The sequence below is a fragment of the Caloenas nicobarica genome, chromosome 2 (genome assembly GCF_036013445.1).
Source record: "Caloenas nicobarica isolate bCalNic1 chromosome 2, bCalNic1.hap1, whole genome shotgun sequence".
In the NCBI taxonomy this organism is placed as follows: domain Eukaryota; kingdom Metazoa; phylum Chordata; class Aves; order Columbiformes; family Columbidae; genus Caloenas; species Caloenas nicobarica.
The window spans coordinates 164616066-164633227 of NC_088246.1; the positions used below are offsets into that span (position 1 = coordinate 164616066).

At 53.7% G+C, this 17162-nt stretch overlaps 2 protein-coding genes across 2 annotated transcripts in view; both read left to right on the forward strand.

Moving 5' to 3' along the window:
• Nucleotides 1-1113: 1113 nt before the first annotated feature.
• On the forward strand, nt 1114-2499 carry LOC135985130 (feather beta keratin-like). The gene is made up of 2 exons (XM_065628121.1): nt 1114-1400; nt 2439-2499. Exons 1-2 carry the CDS (start codon nt 1114-1116, stop codon nt 2497-2499), a joined length of 348 nt encoding a protein of 115 aa, XP_065484193.1.
• Nucleotides 2500-16075: 13576 nt separating this feature from the next.
• The window catches only part of ARHGAP39 (Rho GTPase activating protein 39), a 134500-nt gene continuing 133413 nt past the window's right edge, over nt 16076-17162 (forward strand). The window contains exon 1 of the mRNA XM_065629692.1: nt 16076-16204. Coding sequence (XP_065485764.1) covers nt 16194-16204 — 11 coding nt within the window. The 5' untranslated portion in view covers nt 16076-16193. The remainder of the gene's footprint in view (nt 16205-17162) is intronic.

A 17162-nucleotide genomic window follows, 5' to 3' on the forward strand; every position in this document is an offset into this window, starting at 1 on the left:
TTAAGTCCTAGTTGGGCTTTGGCTTTTCCAATTTTCCCCCTGCATAACCTAAAAACATCCTGGTGTTCCTCCTGAGTTAACTGCCTCTTCTTGCAAAGGGAAAAAACTCTCTTTTTTTCTCATGAGTTCAAGCCAAACCTCTCAGTTAAGGCCAGGCCAGTCTTCTTCCCTGCCAGCTTGTCTTTCCGCATGTGGACACTCTCCCTCACACATGGGGGAATCTTCTGGTATCTTCTCACATAAGAAAACCATGAAGTTCATATGCTACAGAACCTTGCCACATAAAATGAATACACACAGCTATAAGCTTACAAGCAAGACACCCACAGAACACAATCAAGAGGAAAGACCAGGTCTAATGACAGGCTTAATGAGACGGCAGCAAGCAGGTGAGGGAACAAATGTCATGGAAGGGGCAGCCCTTCATGCCCATCACATCTCCAAAGCCCAGGCCAGCCTACCAGAGATGGGAGGAAATGGGGCCCCCTCTGCACAACTCACCCGCAAACCCCACGAGTGCCATGGGATGACCTCACTTGGGACACCTCACCTCTCCTACGCTTTGGCCGCGTCCTCTGCCTGCCCTGACACGCGCCATCAACACCAAGTCTTTGGCCTCTAATAGTCACACTTCAAAGATGCCGCCAGGGCCAAGTGGACACGTCCTTAAGACAAGGACAAGAAATTGGAGCATTGCGGGAAGGAAAACACACCCTCCTCATTCCTGGCCAGGCTGTGGCATCCAACAGCTGCTGGCTGCAAAATGCTGTCATGCGCAAAGGCTGTCCCGCCCAGCCAGGACCAGCATAAAAGCCGGCCCAGCGCCTCTCTCCCTCACACGCTTCTCCTGACGCCTTCTCCTCCCTCCGCGCTCAACAAGGTGAGCCTCAGCCCCCTTCCCCTCCTTCTCCTGCCCCGCCTGGCCCCTCTCTTCCAGCACGCTCTGCCCCCAGCCTCAGCAGCCCTCACGCCTCCCCACCGCCACGCTCCCCACAGCCCCACACCAGCCTCCCCACTCCCTCGCCCTCCTGCAACACCGCTCCTCGCACCCCCACGCCCCTGCGTTTGCTCAACAGCCTCTCGTCCCTTCCAGGGCCCCTCCGCACCACACACATGGCCTGCTACGACGCCTGCCGCCCCTGCGGACCCACCCCGCTGGCCAACAGCTGCAACGAGCCCTGTGCCCTGCAGTGCCAGGACTCCCGCGTCGTCATCCAGCCTCCCGCCGTGCTGGTCACCCTGCCAGGACCCATCCTCACCTCTTATCCCCAGAACACCGCCGTCGGATCCTCCTCATCGGCTGCCGTGGGCAACGAACTCGGCGCCCAGGGAGTTGCCATCAACTCCGGCAGCTTTGGTTATGGCTTCGGAGGCCTGGGCGGCTTCGGAGGCCTGGGCTGCTTTGGCGGCAGAAGGGGCGGCTACATCTGCTAAGGGCTCTCACCACCACCCCTGATGCCAACACCCTGAAAGCCACAGCACGGACTGAGTACTCACCTCTGGACCCTTCTCGGCACGCGGACCTGCTGTCCATGGCTCCTCCTCTAAAGGAGGCAGGAAGACCTTGGTGCTTTTGCAAGATCTATGTCACACAAGTGACCTCAGCTGTTGGTCGTCCTACATGCAGCTTATACCTGTGACCTTCTACTTGGTGCTCCTGCCTTTTCACTCTTTTTGTTCCTCAGTAAAGTTCTCCTGCATCCCAGCATGAGATGCCTCCTCTTCTTTTTTTCTCCTAAGATTATTCCAAGCTCGCTGAAAGCAAAGCCAGGGCTCAAGAGGCCTTCATGGTTGGTGCAAATGCACCACAATACCTCTCCTTTGAAACACATAACCAGCACAACCACCGCCAAAACAGACTGGTATCTATGGGGCTTCCAGGATGCCATACAAGACAATCACTGGCTCAAACAAAGGCATCGACCTAATAATGCTCCCCTGCGCATGCCTCTATCAACATCTCCCCGTGCCAGCACGCACCTGACTCTCTTCCCAAGCATGAGCCTACGGTCCTCCTGGTAAATAGAATCGCAGAATCATTTACCTTGGCAGGAACATCTGGACAGCATGTGCTTTAACCCACTTGCTAAGGCAGGGCCCCCAAAGCATGTTGTCATAAACCATGGCCAGTTGGGTTAAAATATGTCCCAGGATGGAGTCTCTACCACCTCCACTCCAAAGTCCAAGCTCTCTCAGCCTCTCCTCAGGTGGAAGATGTTCCAGCCCCTTTAGCATCTTCATGGCCCTGCACTTGTCTTGCTCCACTAATTCCATGCCCTTTTTCCACTGGGGAGCCCAGACCCGGACAAAGGACCCCACATGGGACCTCACCAGTGCTGAGGAGAGAGGAAGGGTCACCTCCTTCAACCTCCTGCCAACACTTTTCCCAATGCTACCCTTGGTGCCCAGGGTGTTGCCATCAACTCCGCTGGTGGCTTTGGCTACAGCGTCGGAGGCCTGGGCTGCTTCGGTGGCAGAAGGGGTGGCTACCTCTGCTAAGGGCCCTTGTCACCACCCCTGATGGACACAACCTACCGCCTTTAAGCCACGGCACGGACTGAGGACTCACCTCTGGACCCTTCTGGGCACGTGGACCTGCTGTCCATGGCTTCTGCTCTCCAGGCACCAAGCACAGCAGCAGGGAAGGGGCCAGCCTGGGTAGCCTGGAAACATGGCCCATGGACCTCCTCCTCTTCTCCCACATCTTTCTTTCCATTGTCCATTCTGCTATGTTCAGTACTCTCCACTGCAAACACCTTCTCACGAGCCAAAGAACACTGGGGACCTCTAGTGTGCCACCACTGTGAGGCAGGATGATCTTGGTGATCCGGCAAGATTCATCTCACACAGGAGACCTTGGCGGATCATTGCCCTGTGTGCACCTCAGACCACCTTCTTTCGACTTGGCACTCCTACCTTTATGTGTTTTCTCTCAATAAAGTTCACTTGCTTCCCAGTCTGAGACATCTCCTCTTGTTTTCTTCTCCCAAGGCTCTTTCAACCTCACCCAGCCCAAAACCGGTTCTCAAGAGGCCATTGTTGTAGGCAGGCAATAGTCCAGTGCTCATCGTCATTCAAGCCTGGCAAATTCATTCTGTCCCAGGATATATACACGCACGGAGATTGTTGGCGCCAGCTGTGCATGAGTGCCCCAAGGTGGCAAGACCTCTTCTGGGAAATATTTCTCCCCCAACAACACAGATTGGCACATTTTTTCCTTCCAGCACATGGCACAAGCATTTGACTTGCCCAAACGCTTGGGTAGAGGAATGCTCACCTGGTCATGCCTCTTATGCAATCTCCCCTTGTCAGGACACTCTTAACTCTCTTCCCCAGCACCACTCCCCAGCCCTAACAAGAAATGGTCTCAGTGATGCAGAAATGAAAGCTGGAATATGCAAAAAATAAAGAAAGGAAAGAGGAAAGGACAGAGGAACAATGTGTCATTTCCTAACAGGGGTTTCACACCAGTGTCTGTGTCCCTAATTCCATAATGTGCAAGACACGGACAAAAAGGGCTCAGCTCCCTTCCCCACAGGGACCAGCACTGCCCGCGGCATCTACCCTGTACCACACAGAGGCAAAGGCAAAGAATCACAGAATCACAGGATGGTTGGGGTTGGAAGGGACCTCTGGAGATCATCAAGTCCAACCCACCTGCTAAAGCAGGTTCAACCTAGAGTAGATTGCAAAGGAATGTGTCCAGGCAGATTTGAATGTCTCCAGAGAAGGAGACTCCAACCTCTCTGGGCAGCCTGGTCCAGGCTCTGGCACCCTCAAAGAAGTTTTTCCTCATATTCAGATGGAACCTTCTGTGCTTCAGTCTGTGCCCGTTGCTCCTCATCCTGTCATTGGGCACCACTGAAAGGAGTCTGGTCCCATCCTCTTGACATCCACCCTTGAGTTATTAATAAACATTGATGAGATCCCCTCTCAGCTTCTCTTCTCCAGGCTGAACAGACCCAGCTCTCTCCTCACACAAGAGATTCTCCAGTCCCTTCATCATTCTCATGGCCCAACACTGGACTCTCTCCAGTATGTCCACATCTCTCTTGTACCGGGGAGCCCAGAATTTGATGCAGTACTTCACATGTGGCCTCACCAGTGCTGAGTACAGGGGAAGGATCCCCTTTCTCAACCTGCTGGCAACACTTCTCCAGCAGGACACAGCCCAGAACACCGTTAGGCCCCTTTCCAGCAAGAGCACGTTACTGCCTCATGTTAACTTGGTGTCCACCAGGACCTCCAGGTCCTTTCCTGCAGAGCTGCTTCCCAGCTGGGTGACCCCCAGCATGTCTTGATGCCTGTGGTGGGTCCTCTCCCCAGAAACAGCATGGCCAGCAGGACCAGGACAGTGACTGTCCCCCTCTTCTTGGCACTGCACCTCAAATCCTGGGGTCAGTTTTGGGCCCTTCATGGCAAGAAAGACCTTGAGGTGCTGGAGCGAGTTCAGAGAAGGGAACAGAGCTGGTGAGGGGCTGGAGCACAAGTGTGATGGGAGCGGCTGAGGGACCTGGCGGGTTCAGGCTGGAGAACAGGAGCTGAGGGGAGACCTTCTGATCTCTGAACTGCCTGAAAGGAGCTTGGAGCCAGGGGGGGTCGGGCTCTGCTCCCCAGGAACAAGCGCCAGGACCAGAGGAAACGGCCTCAAGTTGCGCCAGAGTATGTTTAGTTTGGATATCAGGAAAAAATTCATCACCAAAGCATTGGAACAGGCTGCTCAGGGAAGTGGTGGAGTCACCATCTCAGGAGGTATTTAAAAGATGCATAGATGAGGTTCTTAGGGACATGGTTTAGAGGTGGACTTGGAAGTGCTAGGCTAACACCTGGACTTGATGGTCCTAAAGGTCTTTTATATCCTAAATGATTCCATGGTTCTATGACTGCTGAACTGCATGAGGCTCCTGTCAGCCCATTTCTCCAGCCTAGCGAGGTTCCTCTGGATGGCAGCACAACCCTCTGGCATACCAGCCACTCCTCTCAGCTTGGTGTCATCTGCAAACTTGCTGAAGGTATGCTCGGCCCCATCATCCAGATCATTAATGAAAATATTAAACAGGATTTGACATAGAACTGACCCCTGAGATACAGCTGTAATTACTGGCCTCACACTAGACCCTGGGCCCAGCCATTCAGCCAGTTTTAAGTCCACCTCACTGCTCATTGAGACCATATTTCGTCTCATCTATGAGGATCTTATGGGAGACAGTGTCAAAAGCCTTACTGAAGTCTAGGTGGACAACATCTGCTGCTCTCCGCTCATCTACCAAGTCAGTCATAGAACCATTTCAGTTGGAAGAGACACTCAGGATCATCAAGTCCAACCATAACCTGACTCTATCACCAAACCACATCCCTAAGAACCTCATCTAAACACCTTTTAAACCCCTCCAGGGATGGTGACTCCACCACTGCCCTGGGCAGCCTGTTCCAACACCTGACAACCCTCTCCATGAAGATTTTTTTCCTAATATCCAATCTAAACCTCCCTGGCGCAACTTGAGACAATTTCCTCTTGTCCTATCACTTGCTAACTTGGGAGAAGAGACCAACACCCTCCAACACCCTCCATAGTAATTTCATCACAGAAGGTTATTAGGTTGGGGTAAGTAAAACTTTCCCTTGGCAAAGCCACGCTGACTGTTCCTGATGACTTACTTGTCCTTCCTGTGCCTGGAAATGGTTCCCAGGATTACCTGCTCCAACATCTTTTCAGAGATCCAAGTGAAGCTGACTGGCCTGCAGCTCCCTGGGTCCTCCTTCCTCCGCTTCTTCAAGACAGGAGTGACATTTGCTTTCGTCCAGTCCTCAGACAGCTTCCTCGCTCTCTAGGAGAGTTCAAACATTACTGAGAGTGATCTCACAACGACATTAGGCGTGACATCAGCCAGCAACATTAGCATTTTTGAGTGCTTCCCATCATGGTTCACGGACTTCTGTATCTCCACATTGCTGAAGTCTTGTCTAACCTTATCCCCTTCCACCAAGGGTAAAGCTTCCTTGCTCCTGACATCCCCCTGGGCTCTAGAGCCTGGCATGGAGGTGAAGGTGACACTCAGCACCTCCACCTTTTCCACACCCTGTGGCACAATGGACCCTGCCCCAGTTTGCATTCCCCCCAACCCCCTTTTGTCACTTCATAGAATAAGAACCATTAAATCACAGAATTCTAGGATGTCAGGGGTTGGAAGGGACCTCGAAAGCTCATCCAGCCCAATCCCCCCGCCGGAGAAGGAACACCCAGATGAGGTTACACAGGAAGGTGTCCTGGCAGGTTGGAAAGTCTGCAGAGAAGGAGACTCCACAACCTCCCTGGGCAGCCTGGGCCAGGCTTCGTCACCCTCACCGTGAAGAAGTTTCTTCTCAAATTTAAATGGAACCTCCTGTGGTCCAGTTTATACCCATTGCCCCTTGTCCTATCATTGGTTGTCACCGAGAAGAGCCTGGCTCCATCCTCCTGACACTCGCTCTTCATATATTTATAAACATTAATGAGGTCAATTAATGAGGTCAAATCATAGAATATCCCGAGTTGGAAAGGAACCACAAGGATCATCAAGTCCAACTCTTGTCCCTTAATATGACAACTCCACAGTTCACACCATGTGTCTGAGGGTGTTGTCCAGTCTCTTCTTGAACACTGTCAGGTTGGGGCCGTGACACCTCCCTGGGGAGCCTGTTCCAGTGTCCAGCACCCTCTGGGTGAAGAACCTTTTCCTTATGTCCAACCTAAACCTCCCCTGGCACATCTTCCTGCCATTCCCTGGGGTTCTGTCATTGGTCACTAAAGAGAAGAGCTCAGCCCTGCCTCTCCTCTCCTTGTGAGGAAGGTGCAGCTCCATGAGCTCTCCCCTCAGTCTCCTCTTCTCCAGGCTGGACAAACCAAGTGACTTCAGGCGCTCCTCACACGGCTTCCCCTCCGAGCCCTTCACTAACTTGGTGTCCCTCCCCTGGACACTCTCCAGTAGCTTTAGATCCTTTTTATCCTGTGGTGCCCAGACCTGCACACAGCGCTCCAGGTGAGAGCAGAGTGCGACAATCCTTCCTGTTGCCTTCGACGCCCCTCGATGTCTGCAAGCCTGCAGATAAAAGTTCTCTTCCCTCACTGTGCCACACACATCCCGCCTCTCCTCAGAGCCCCGGCAGCACCCGCCACGCAGCCCAACCCAGACTGGATCTCCCCAACAAGCAGGATCAGCTCCAACGGCACAACCCCAGTGCCACAGCTGACACAATATGTCCCACCAGCGAGGCCACGGCCACCCCAGCACCGAGGGTGGTGGGATGGGGTCTCCACAGCAGCCACACATGGCACAGAAATGGGGCTTGAGACCCTCAGTGTCCCGTGCCAGACTCCACTTCAGCCCCCCAGTCACAGCCTTCCCGCCCCACAGCCTTCCCGCCCCACAGCCAGGCTCTACCTCAGTGATCAGCCAATCAGGAGGCAGCTAACAACCTAATCATACGGGGGCGGCAACAACCTGCCAATCAGGGGGCGGATAACAACCTGGCAACCAGGGGGCAGCTAAGGGGCACCAGCTGCTGTGGAAGCCCCTGGAAGGTTCCGGAAGGTGCCTGTCACGACCCCCAAAGTCAACACCTCTGGTACAATAAATAGATAATCAACACGAAACGGCCCCAAAAACAACTGCTGGGAGGGGTGGGGGGTGAACGAGGGAATGAATGAGTAGAAAAGCTGCTGAAAACCAAACCAAAGACCTCACACGACAGTAGTCGGGGGACTCGGAGGGTTAAGATGGTGGTAAAATGCCCTGATTAAATAACACCCCCTCACAAAAAAGCTGCAATCAGTAAATACATCAACGGACCCAGCAAGCAAGTGATGGGGATGGAAAAATAACCCACCAAAGACACAAAAACACCACATGTCAGACCGCTTTGAATAAATACATAAAACCCCAGCAGAATACATGCCAACAAAACCACCCCGCAAAGCCATTCTAGGGGGAAAAGTCTGCTAAAATAAGATGAAAAAATACCTGGTTAGAAAGCCTGGACTGAACAAATCGTTAAGATCAACCAAAGGGCCCACAAAACGCTACCAAAAATAGAGGGGAAGGAGAGAAAAGAATCAATCAGAAAATGAGGAAAAAAGGTAAGGAAGCATCAAACCATGAAAAAAAAAGCAGGTGGGGAGAGGGCAATGACAAAATGTTGCTAAAATGGTAATAAGAGCAACAACAAACCCCAAAACTTTCAAAAGTGAACATCTGCCCTGCTGGGTGCCACGAAACTTTCAGCACAAACATCCTGCACCCATCAGATGTCACTGTTCCTCATCAACGGCGTCCTTGGACCAACCACGCGGCGTTCTGTCACTGTCCTCCTGGCTGAGATGTCCCAAAGCCACTGTCCCCACCACTTCTGGTGTCTACGTCACCTTTCATCCATACCACAAGGTCACTGGGATGCCCATATGGGGTCTCCTGTCATAGGATCATGGAATCATAGAATGTCTTGAGTTGGAAGGGACCTGCAAGGATCATCGAGCCCATCTCCTGTCCCTCCACATGTCATGGTCCCCTCCTTGGTGTGGACCCAGCCCAACCGCCTGGCAGTCCCCATGACACCATCTTCTCTCACCGTGGTGTCCCAGGGCCACCCACCAAGGGTCCTGTGTCCCTGTCCCACACCTCGATGTGAGGTTTTGGGGCAATGGATGCAGGGTGCCCACACCACCACCTTTGATGTAGAGTCCCCACTGACCCACGCGAGAGGTCCATGGGCCACTTTCCTATCCGTATGTTCCTCATATGATCTCTGTGGGGGTTCCCAAAATACTGCCTCACCTTCCTATGGGGTCCAGCACCCACCTCAGCTGAATCTGGGAAGTCTTGCATTTATCAGGTCTTTCCACTACCCACATGGCCACAACAACCTCAGGACTGCAGCCCAGAGGCCACGTTCACCTCCAGTTCCTCTCTGCAGTGTCCTCTTGTGTGACAATGACTGTGACCATGGCAGTGAGTCACAAGGCATCAGGGATTGTGACGTTTTCTCATCTGCCCCTTACCCTGAGCAGATGTAACCCAGGCTCCTAAGTGAACCGTGAGGGTCACATCTTTGTCATCAGCATGGTGCTTGAGGGCCTTTGGTGGACCATGTGGATGGCAGGACACCATGAACCTCCTCAGCCCCTCTCCTTTGTCCCGCCATGGGCACATCTTTTTGTTGTTTGCATCCCCCCTTGGCTTGGGCTTGGGATAAGCAAGCTGGGTCCAGAAGAGGTAAAACCCATCAGGATAAAGCCAGGACCTGGGTGCAGGGACATGCAGACAGGAATTAACCCCACTGGGCTGCGTTTAGCTCTGACCAGGTAGACCTGGGCACCACAAGGATGCTCCTTCTGAACCCTCCTCAACAGGGAGCAGCCATCCCGTTGGCAGGAGAAAGTTGTCCCTGTGCTTGCCCACATCTTCATGTCCCTGCAACCCTTGGCTGATCCCAGAATCTCTCTCTCCCAGCACGTGAAGAATATTTTGACACCACATGTGACGGGAGATGTGGATAAATATAATTGGGGTGGAGCTGGTAAGGGGGGGGTTGATGCTGCTGTGGCTTTTGCAAACGTACTTTGATGGAAGGGTGTGTTTATTTTTTTTCTTTGCTTCTCTTGTTTAATCGTTGGGGGGGGTTGAGAGATATTTCAAGTCTTTATATAGCTTAAAAAATTAAAACATAATAGTCTTCTGTTTCCATGGCAACAGAGGCAGCGGGTATTCATGGGGCTGAGATGTTGGCATCTTGCGTTCATCACAAGGTTTAAAAGACAGAGCAATTTGCTTCAAGGTTGCCACAAAACACCACACAGAGAGAACGGAGGCCGTGGCCTGGAAGGGACGAGCAGAGGCCAAAGTCCAGTCCCAGGGCTGGTGCTACGAGCTTGGGTGATCTCCATCTTGCAGGTAGCTGGGGCTCTGGCACTGGTTTCCATCCCTCTTGCCCATAGAATCACAGATTGGTTTAGGTTGGAGGGGACCTTGAAAGGTCATTGAGTCCAACCCCCTGCCATGAGCAGGGACATCGTCACCAGCTCAGGTTGCTCAAAGCCCCGTCCAGCCTGGCCTGGGATGTCTCCAGGGATGGTTCACCCACCACCTCTCTGGGCAACCTGGGTGAGGGTCTCACCACCCTCTTCATAAAAAAATTCTTCATTATGTCCAGCCTGAATCTCCCTCCTTTAGTTTAAAACCATCACCCCTTGTCCTATCGCACCAGGCCCTGCTCAAAAGTCTGCCCCCATCTTTCTTACCGGCCCCTTTTAAGTATGGAAAGGCCGCAGTAAGGTCTCCCTGGAGCTTCTCCTCCCCAGGCTGAACCCCCAGCTGTCTCAGCCTTTCTCCCCAGAGCTGTTCAGCCCTCGGCCCATTCCCGTGTCCCTCCTCTGTCCCGCTCCGACAGCTCCGTGTCTGGCTGGTGCTGGGATCCCAGAGCTGGACGCAGAGCTCAGGGCTCAGGACACGGGGGCACAGGGGCAGGATCCCCCCCCGGCACCTGCTGCTCATGCTGCTCTGGGTGCAGCCCAGGACACGGTGACTGTGAGTGGTGGCCTGTGCTCTGGTGGGTGGCAGGGAATCTCTGGAACATTATCTGGGAGCTCCTGCTGCATCCTGGACCAGGTTGCCCAGGGAGGTGGTAGATGCCCCCAGGTTATGGTGTCTTCAGGCTCTCCCAGTGGTGCAAAGCTCTTCCCTCCTCAAGTGTGTTCTCCTCGGGAACTCAAGAGGACCATCCTGGCGCTTGGTGCACCTCTCTGTCATTCTCCCCAGCAAGGGCTGTGCAGGACATTGCAGCTACATGGGGACAGTCATAACCCTGCAGTTATTTCCCCTCTCTCCAGGGAGGGTGATCTCCAAAGTCGCCAGGACCATCCAGCCTAAATCCCAAGAGCATCAGGTACGCACTGGCTGAGCTTGACCCGCCTTTCTTGCTTAAGCATGTTCACAGAATCACAGAATAGTTTGCATTGGCAGGGACCTTCAAAGGTCAGCAAGTCCAGCCCCCCTGCAATGTGCAGGGACATCTTCAACATCTTCTGTGTTGATTACCAGTGACTGGGTGGGTGCTTCTCCACGAGACCCTCTGCTCTGGCCATCCCAAGTGATGCTGAGAAGCTGTCCCAGATGTCCCTCTGCAGAAACCTTGAGCATGGGGCTGGGAGTGTGAGCAGGACTCCAAGCTCCATCTTCTCTCCAGATGGATCTTAGTTTCTCAGCTCTTGTACGTGCCTCCAGCCTTCCCCTCCGTCCCAGTCCATGGAACTTGCAGCTCACTTGCTGGCACCACCACCATCCTGTACTGGGATTCTTGCCTCAGGTAGAATCGCAGAATCATTTTGGTTGGAAGAGTCCCTTAAGATCATTGAGTCCAACCATAACCTAAATCTAGCACTAAACCATGTCCCTAAGAGCCTCATCTATACGTCTTGCCCAGTGCAGGCATCCTTGTGCTTTTCAGTGCTCCTCACCTTACCTGCAAACCCCAGGGCGATATTGATGCATGTGTTCTTCCTCTGCAAGGCAACTTTTTTTTGTGGAGAAAGAACAAGCTTTTTTTAGTAAGTAAAATTCTAAGAACTGCCATTCCCTGGGCACCTAAAGTGCATTTGATCGTGTTCAAGTGACACCACGGGGACTGAAGGTATGTAATTTAAGTAATTACAGGAGAGCTTTAAAATTCAACGTAGTTCTCACTGTTCAGAAATGTGTCCAGATATTCACATTTCCGTTGGGTTAAAATGTGCAGGACACATGCAGCTTTTGTCGTGACTGTGTCTGCAGGCGTTTGCTGCAAAGCTTCAGCATCTGGAGTCATGGGAAACCAATAAATATCCTGCTTTCAGCTTACAAAAGAAAGATAGAAAGAAAGTGGTAACAAAAACCTAGAAGACTACAAAGCAGGATCTGTATCTTCTTACTTTTTAATCAAAATCCCACTCTTTGAGGAAGAGGGGCTGAAGTTTTTTACACTGAGGGTGGTGAGAGCCTGGCCCAGGTTGGCCAGAGAGGTGGTGGATGACCCATCCCTGGAGACATCCCAGGCCAGGCTGGACGGGGCTCTGAGCAACCTGAGCTGGTGCAGATGTCCCTGCTCATGGCAGGGGGGGCACTGGGGGAGCTGGGAAGGTCCCTTCCAACCCAAACCATTCTACGAATATCTGATGACTGTACATGTTTGGTCTTCCTGCTTCATCTTCAGAATTACGCTTCTTTGGAAACCTCTTTCATATCTCAGTGGCTCAAGGTGTGTCTGTGTGTGTCCCCCATGTTTGTGCGAGCATCAGTAGAACGTTGCTCTCCATTGTTCTCCATTGTGGTTGGACTCGATGATCTTGAGGGTCTTTTCCAACCGAAACAATTCTATGATTCTATTCTACGATTGCACTGACCTCAGAGCTGCGCAACCATCTCTGTTTCCACTGTGACATCCACGCGGCCTGCTCTGGGGGACCCGGTGACATAGTCTGTGGGCTGGGTGGCCTCTGCTGGCCTTAGCAGAAGGTGACTCCCGGCACTGGCCCTTTTCTGCCGGGACGTTGAATGGAGCAGAGTCAATCTCCTGCCACACAGTCGCTCTGCAAACACACGGCAAGGTCGGGATTGCTGGGTAGACACAACGAAGTGCCGCACAGGGTTTGGGAACTGCGCCAGCGCTGGAAAGGTGGCTCTTTGGAGACGTAGCAGCGCTGGCGTGCAGGGTGCAAGATGACCTGGGCTGCAGGCTGCTCCGGTTCAACATCTTCGTTAATGATCTTAGAATCATTTTGGTTGGAAAAGAGCTTTAAGAGTCCAACCGTTACCCCAACCCCGGCACTAAACCATGTCCCTGAGAACCTCATCTCGGCGTCTGCCCAACCCCTCCAGGGACGGTGACTCCAGCACTGCCCTGGGCAGCCTGTTCCAATGCCCCACAGCCCTTTGGGGAAGAAATTGTTCCCCAGATCCAACCTCAACCCCCCCCACCCGGTGCAACTTGAGGCCGTTTACTCTCATATGAACATATGGGTGAAGGTCAGGGGTGTGCAGGGACACAGGGGGGCTGTGGGGTGCAGGGGGGCACAAGCTCCAGGGGGTGCTATGGGGCACAAGGGGTCACTGGGGGGCACAGGTCCTGGGGGACCTGTGGGGCACAGGGTGCTGTGGGGCACAGCGTGTCTGCACACATGCGTGTGATGTGTACGTGCTAATGCGTGTGTCCATGCACAGTGTGTGGCACGTGTTTGTGCACATGTACGGACCACGTGTACATATGTGTGTGGGCAGCGTGTTGGACAAGCCATACATGTGTGTGCGTGGACATATATGTGCACTGTGCACCGTGTGCACGTATGTGCAGTGCATAAGTCCACACATACGCACTGTGTGCAGCATGTGTGTATGCACCCATGCGATGTGTATATGTAACAGGCACATGTGCTGCATGTGCACATATGTGTGCGTGAGTGCACAGTATAGGTGCATGCACGGTGCATATGCATTCTAATGCGTGTACAGATGTGCACTGTACAGTGTGTGCATGTATGTGCATCATGTGTGCCTACGTGTACCTGTGTGCAGTGTCTTTGCACATGCATGTGCACCTATAGCGTGTGTATGTGCTGTGTATAGGTGTGCAATGCTCCAGGGCATGTGTGCATATATGTGTGTTGCTTGCACTAGATTTATATATGTGCGTGCAGTGTGTAAGTGCACATATACCATGTGTACGTGTTTGCACACTGTGTGCACTCTATACACGTGCACATGTGTGTGCAGTGGGCATCTGCACAGCATGTGCCACATCTGTGTGCTGCATCCGTACGTACGTGTTTGTGTACATGCAAAGCCATGGTGTGCACAATGTCTACAGGTGCACGGGGTGTGTTTGCAAATGTTTGCATATGTGCACATGCGTGTACACTGTGTACAGATGTGCACACGCATGTACACATGAGGGAACTGTATGGATGCGTGCGTAGTGTGCTGCACGCATACGTGTCCGTGACTGCATATGGTGCTCGAAGTATGTATAGCTGCATGTATACATATGTGCATGCATGCGCACTGTGTACACGCATCTGCTGTACATGCACACGTGTGCACATGCACGTACATTGTGTATGTATGTACATACCTATGCAACTGAGGTGTATGGATTTGTGCTTCATGCATACATATGTGTCCGTGACCACACATGGAGCTCAATGTACATATAGCTGCATGTGCACCTATGTACATGTGTTGTGTACACACATGCACTATACGTACATGAGTGTGCACACGTTCACTATCCATGTATGTGCACACTCATGCACGCAACTGAGCTGTATGGACACGTAGAGAGTGTTCTGTGCACAGACGCATGTGTCAGTGACTGCACACAGTGCTCAAGCTACGTATAGCTGCTCGTATATGTATACACAAGCACGTGCACTGTGTATATGCGTGCTCTATACATGCACACGCGTGTGCACGTGCATTTATACTGTGAACTTATATGCACACTTATGCACGCAGGTGAGCTGTATGGATGCATGCACGGTGTGCTGCGTGGATACATGTATGTCCATGACTGCAGTTGGTGCTCAAGGTACGTATAACTGCACGTATACATATACACACGCATGTGCACTGTGTACATGGGTGCTCTATACATGTGTGTGTGCACACATATATACTCTGCATATATGTGCACACTCGTATGCATGCGAGTGAGCTGTATGGATGTGTGCTCTACGCAGACATGTGTGTCCATGACTGCACATGGTGCTCAAGGTACATATAACTGCACGCACATGTATACACATGCACGTGCACTGTGTACACACCTGCTCTATACATGCACATGCGTATGCATGTGCATTTAGATTGTCCATGTATGTGTACGCGAGTGAGCTGTATGGATGAATGCACAGTGTGCTGCGTGCCTACATGTGGCTCCGTGACTGCACGCGGTGCTCAAGGTACGTATAGCTGCATATGTATCTATGCACAGGCATGCGCACCATGTACGCACATGCTCTGTACATGCACATGCGTGTGCACATGCATTTATACTGTGCACGTATGTGCAAACTTGCACACGCGAGTGAGCTGTATGGACACATGCACAATGTGCTGCATGCATACGTGTGTGTCCATGACTGCACGCGGTGCTCGAGATACATATAGCTGCGTGTGCACCTATGCACACACATATGCACCGTGTACACATGTGCTCTATACCTGCACATGCATATGCACTTGCATTTACATTGTGCATGTATGTGCACACTTGTGCGTGCGAGTGAGCTGTATGGACACATGCACAGTGTGCTGCGTGCATATGTGTGTGTCCATGACTGCACACAGTGCTCAAGGTATGTACAGCTGCACATGTACCTATGCACACGCATGTGCACCGCATACATGTGTGCTGTATATAGGCACATGCACGTGCATTTACACTGTGCACATATGTGCACGCTTGCGCACGCAAGTGAACTGTATGGATGCATGCACAGTGTACTGCATGCATACGTGTATGTCTGCGACTGCACACTGTGCTCGAGGTACCTATAGCTGCACGTGCACCTATGCACACGCATGTGCACCGTGTACACACGTGCTCTATACGTGCACATGCACGTGCATTTACACCGTGCACGTATGTGCACACTTGTGCGTGCGAGTGAGCTGTATGGACCCATGCAGTGTGCTGCGTGCATGCATGCATGCGTGTCCATGGCTGCACGCGGTACCTATAGCTGCACGTGCACCTATGCACACGCACATGCACGCGCTTGCGCCGCGCGCGGACCCGCCCGGCACGCGGCCGTGCACGGGACGTACAGACACGTATGTCCGCACATATATGCGCTGCAGGCGCGCTCTGCGCATGCGCCCGCCCGCCGAACTACCCCTCCCATCAGCCCCCGCGGCTCGCCCCGCCCACCCCCTCAGGGGGCGGTGGGGAGGGGCGTGGCCTCAGCCTCCCGCAGGCTCCGCCCCCTCCGCCTCTCCCCATTGGCGGCGCCGCCGTTGTCGCTGGTGACGGGGGGACGCGGCGGGGCCGCCGGGCTCAGCGAGCGGCGCAGCGGCCGCGGGGGAACGCGGGGAGCGGGGCGGGTCGCCCGGTGGGTCCGGCGGTCACCGGGGCCATGGGAGGCCGAACCGGGGCCGGGGCCACCGGCGAGCGGTGAAGCCCCCGGGAACATGGCGGAGAGGTGAGAACCGGCACCGCGCGGGGGGGGCTCTGAGGGGCGGGGGGGCGAGGCCTCTGAGGGGGTTTGAGGCCTGAGAAGCGGGGGGGGGGGCTGCTCCCCCTGTGTTAGTCACCCAGACCCTTCTCAGAGCCCCCCGGGGGTCCTGAGAGGGGTCTGGGCCGCTTTTTATTACCCTTGTGGGGGGTCTCCTCCGTCCCCCCTTCTCCATATATATTTATAGAGGGGTTATGTGGGTGCCCCCACCTCTTTGGGGTGCCCTGAGGGGTGTTTGTTTGCCCCCCGCCCGCCTTGGCGGATATCTGTGTCCTTTTTTGGGGAGGGGGTGTTTTATCCACCTTCTCTCGTCCTTCTGGATGTACACGGGGAGGGACTTAATGGGGGGGTTGGGTGGGTGTCAGCACCACCTTAATTTTGGGGGGGGTTTTGGGGGGGGTATCACCCCTGGTCTGCATGGCGTTGGGTTGGATCCTCACCCCACCCTCCTGTTTGGGGGGGTGAAGCCCAACCCCATTCGCCCCCCCCCCCCCCCCCCCCCCAAAATGTGGTGCAAGGTGGGGGGTGGGGGCTGGATGCGCCCACCTGGTTCTCTATGGTTGCGAGGGGGGGGTGGATCCCAATCCCACCCTGATTTCCGGGGGGGACATTGGCAAATGGGGGAGGGGGGGCTGGATCCCACATCGCTCCCCATGGAGGGGGCGGTTGTGGAGGGGCTGGTTCCCCCCGTGCATAACCCCAGGGGGGGTTATGAGGGGGCTGGATCCCACCCTGCTCCCCATAGAGGAGCTGGATCCACCTCTGTTCTCCATGGGAGGGCTACAGGGGGGCTGGATCCCTCCCTTACTCCCCATGGAGGGTTGGATCCCCCCTTACTCCCTATGGAGGGGCTGGATCCCACCCTGTTTCCTATGGAGGGGGTGGATCCCACACTGTTCCCTATTGGGGGGCTGGATCCCCCCTG

What these genes read in the sequence shown, in the direction of transcription:
- LOC135985130 (XM_065628121.1), top strand. Translation starts at nt 1,114, where the DNA reads ATGGCCTGCTACGACGCCTGCCGCCCCTGCGGACCCACCCCGCTGGCC. An exon ending in GGCTTCGGAGGCCTGGGCTG is followed by an intron (nt 1,401 to 2,438) that starts CTTTGGCGGCAG and finishes CGCTGGTGGCTT; the next exon opens with TGGCTACAGCGTCGGAGGCC.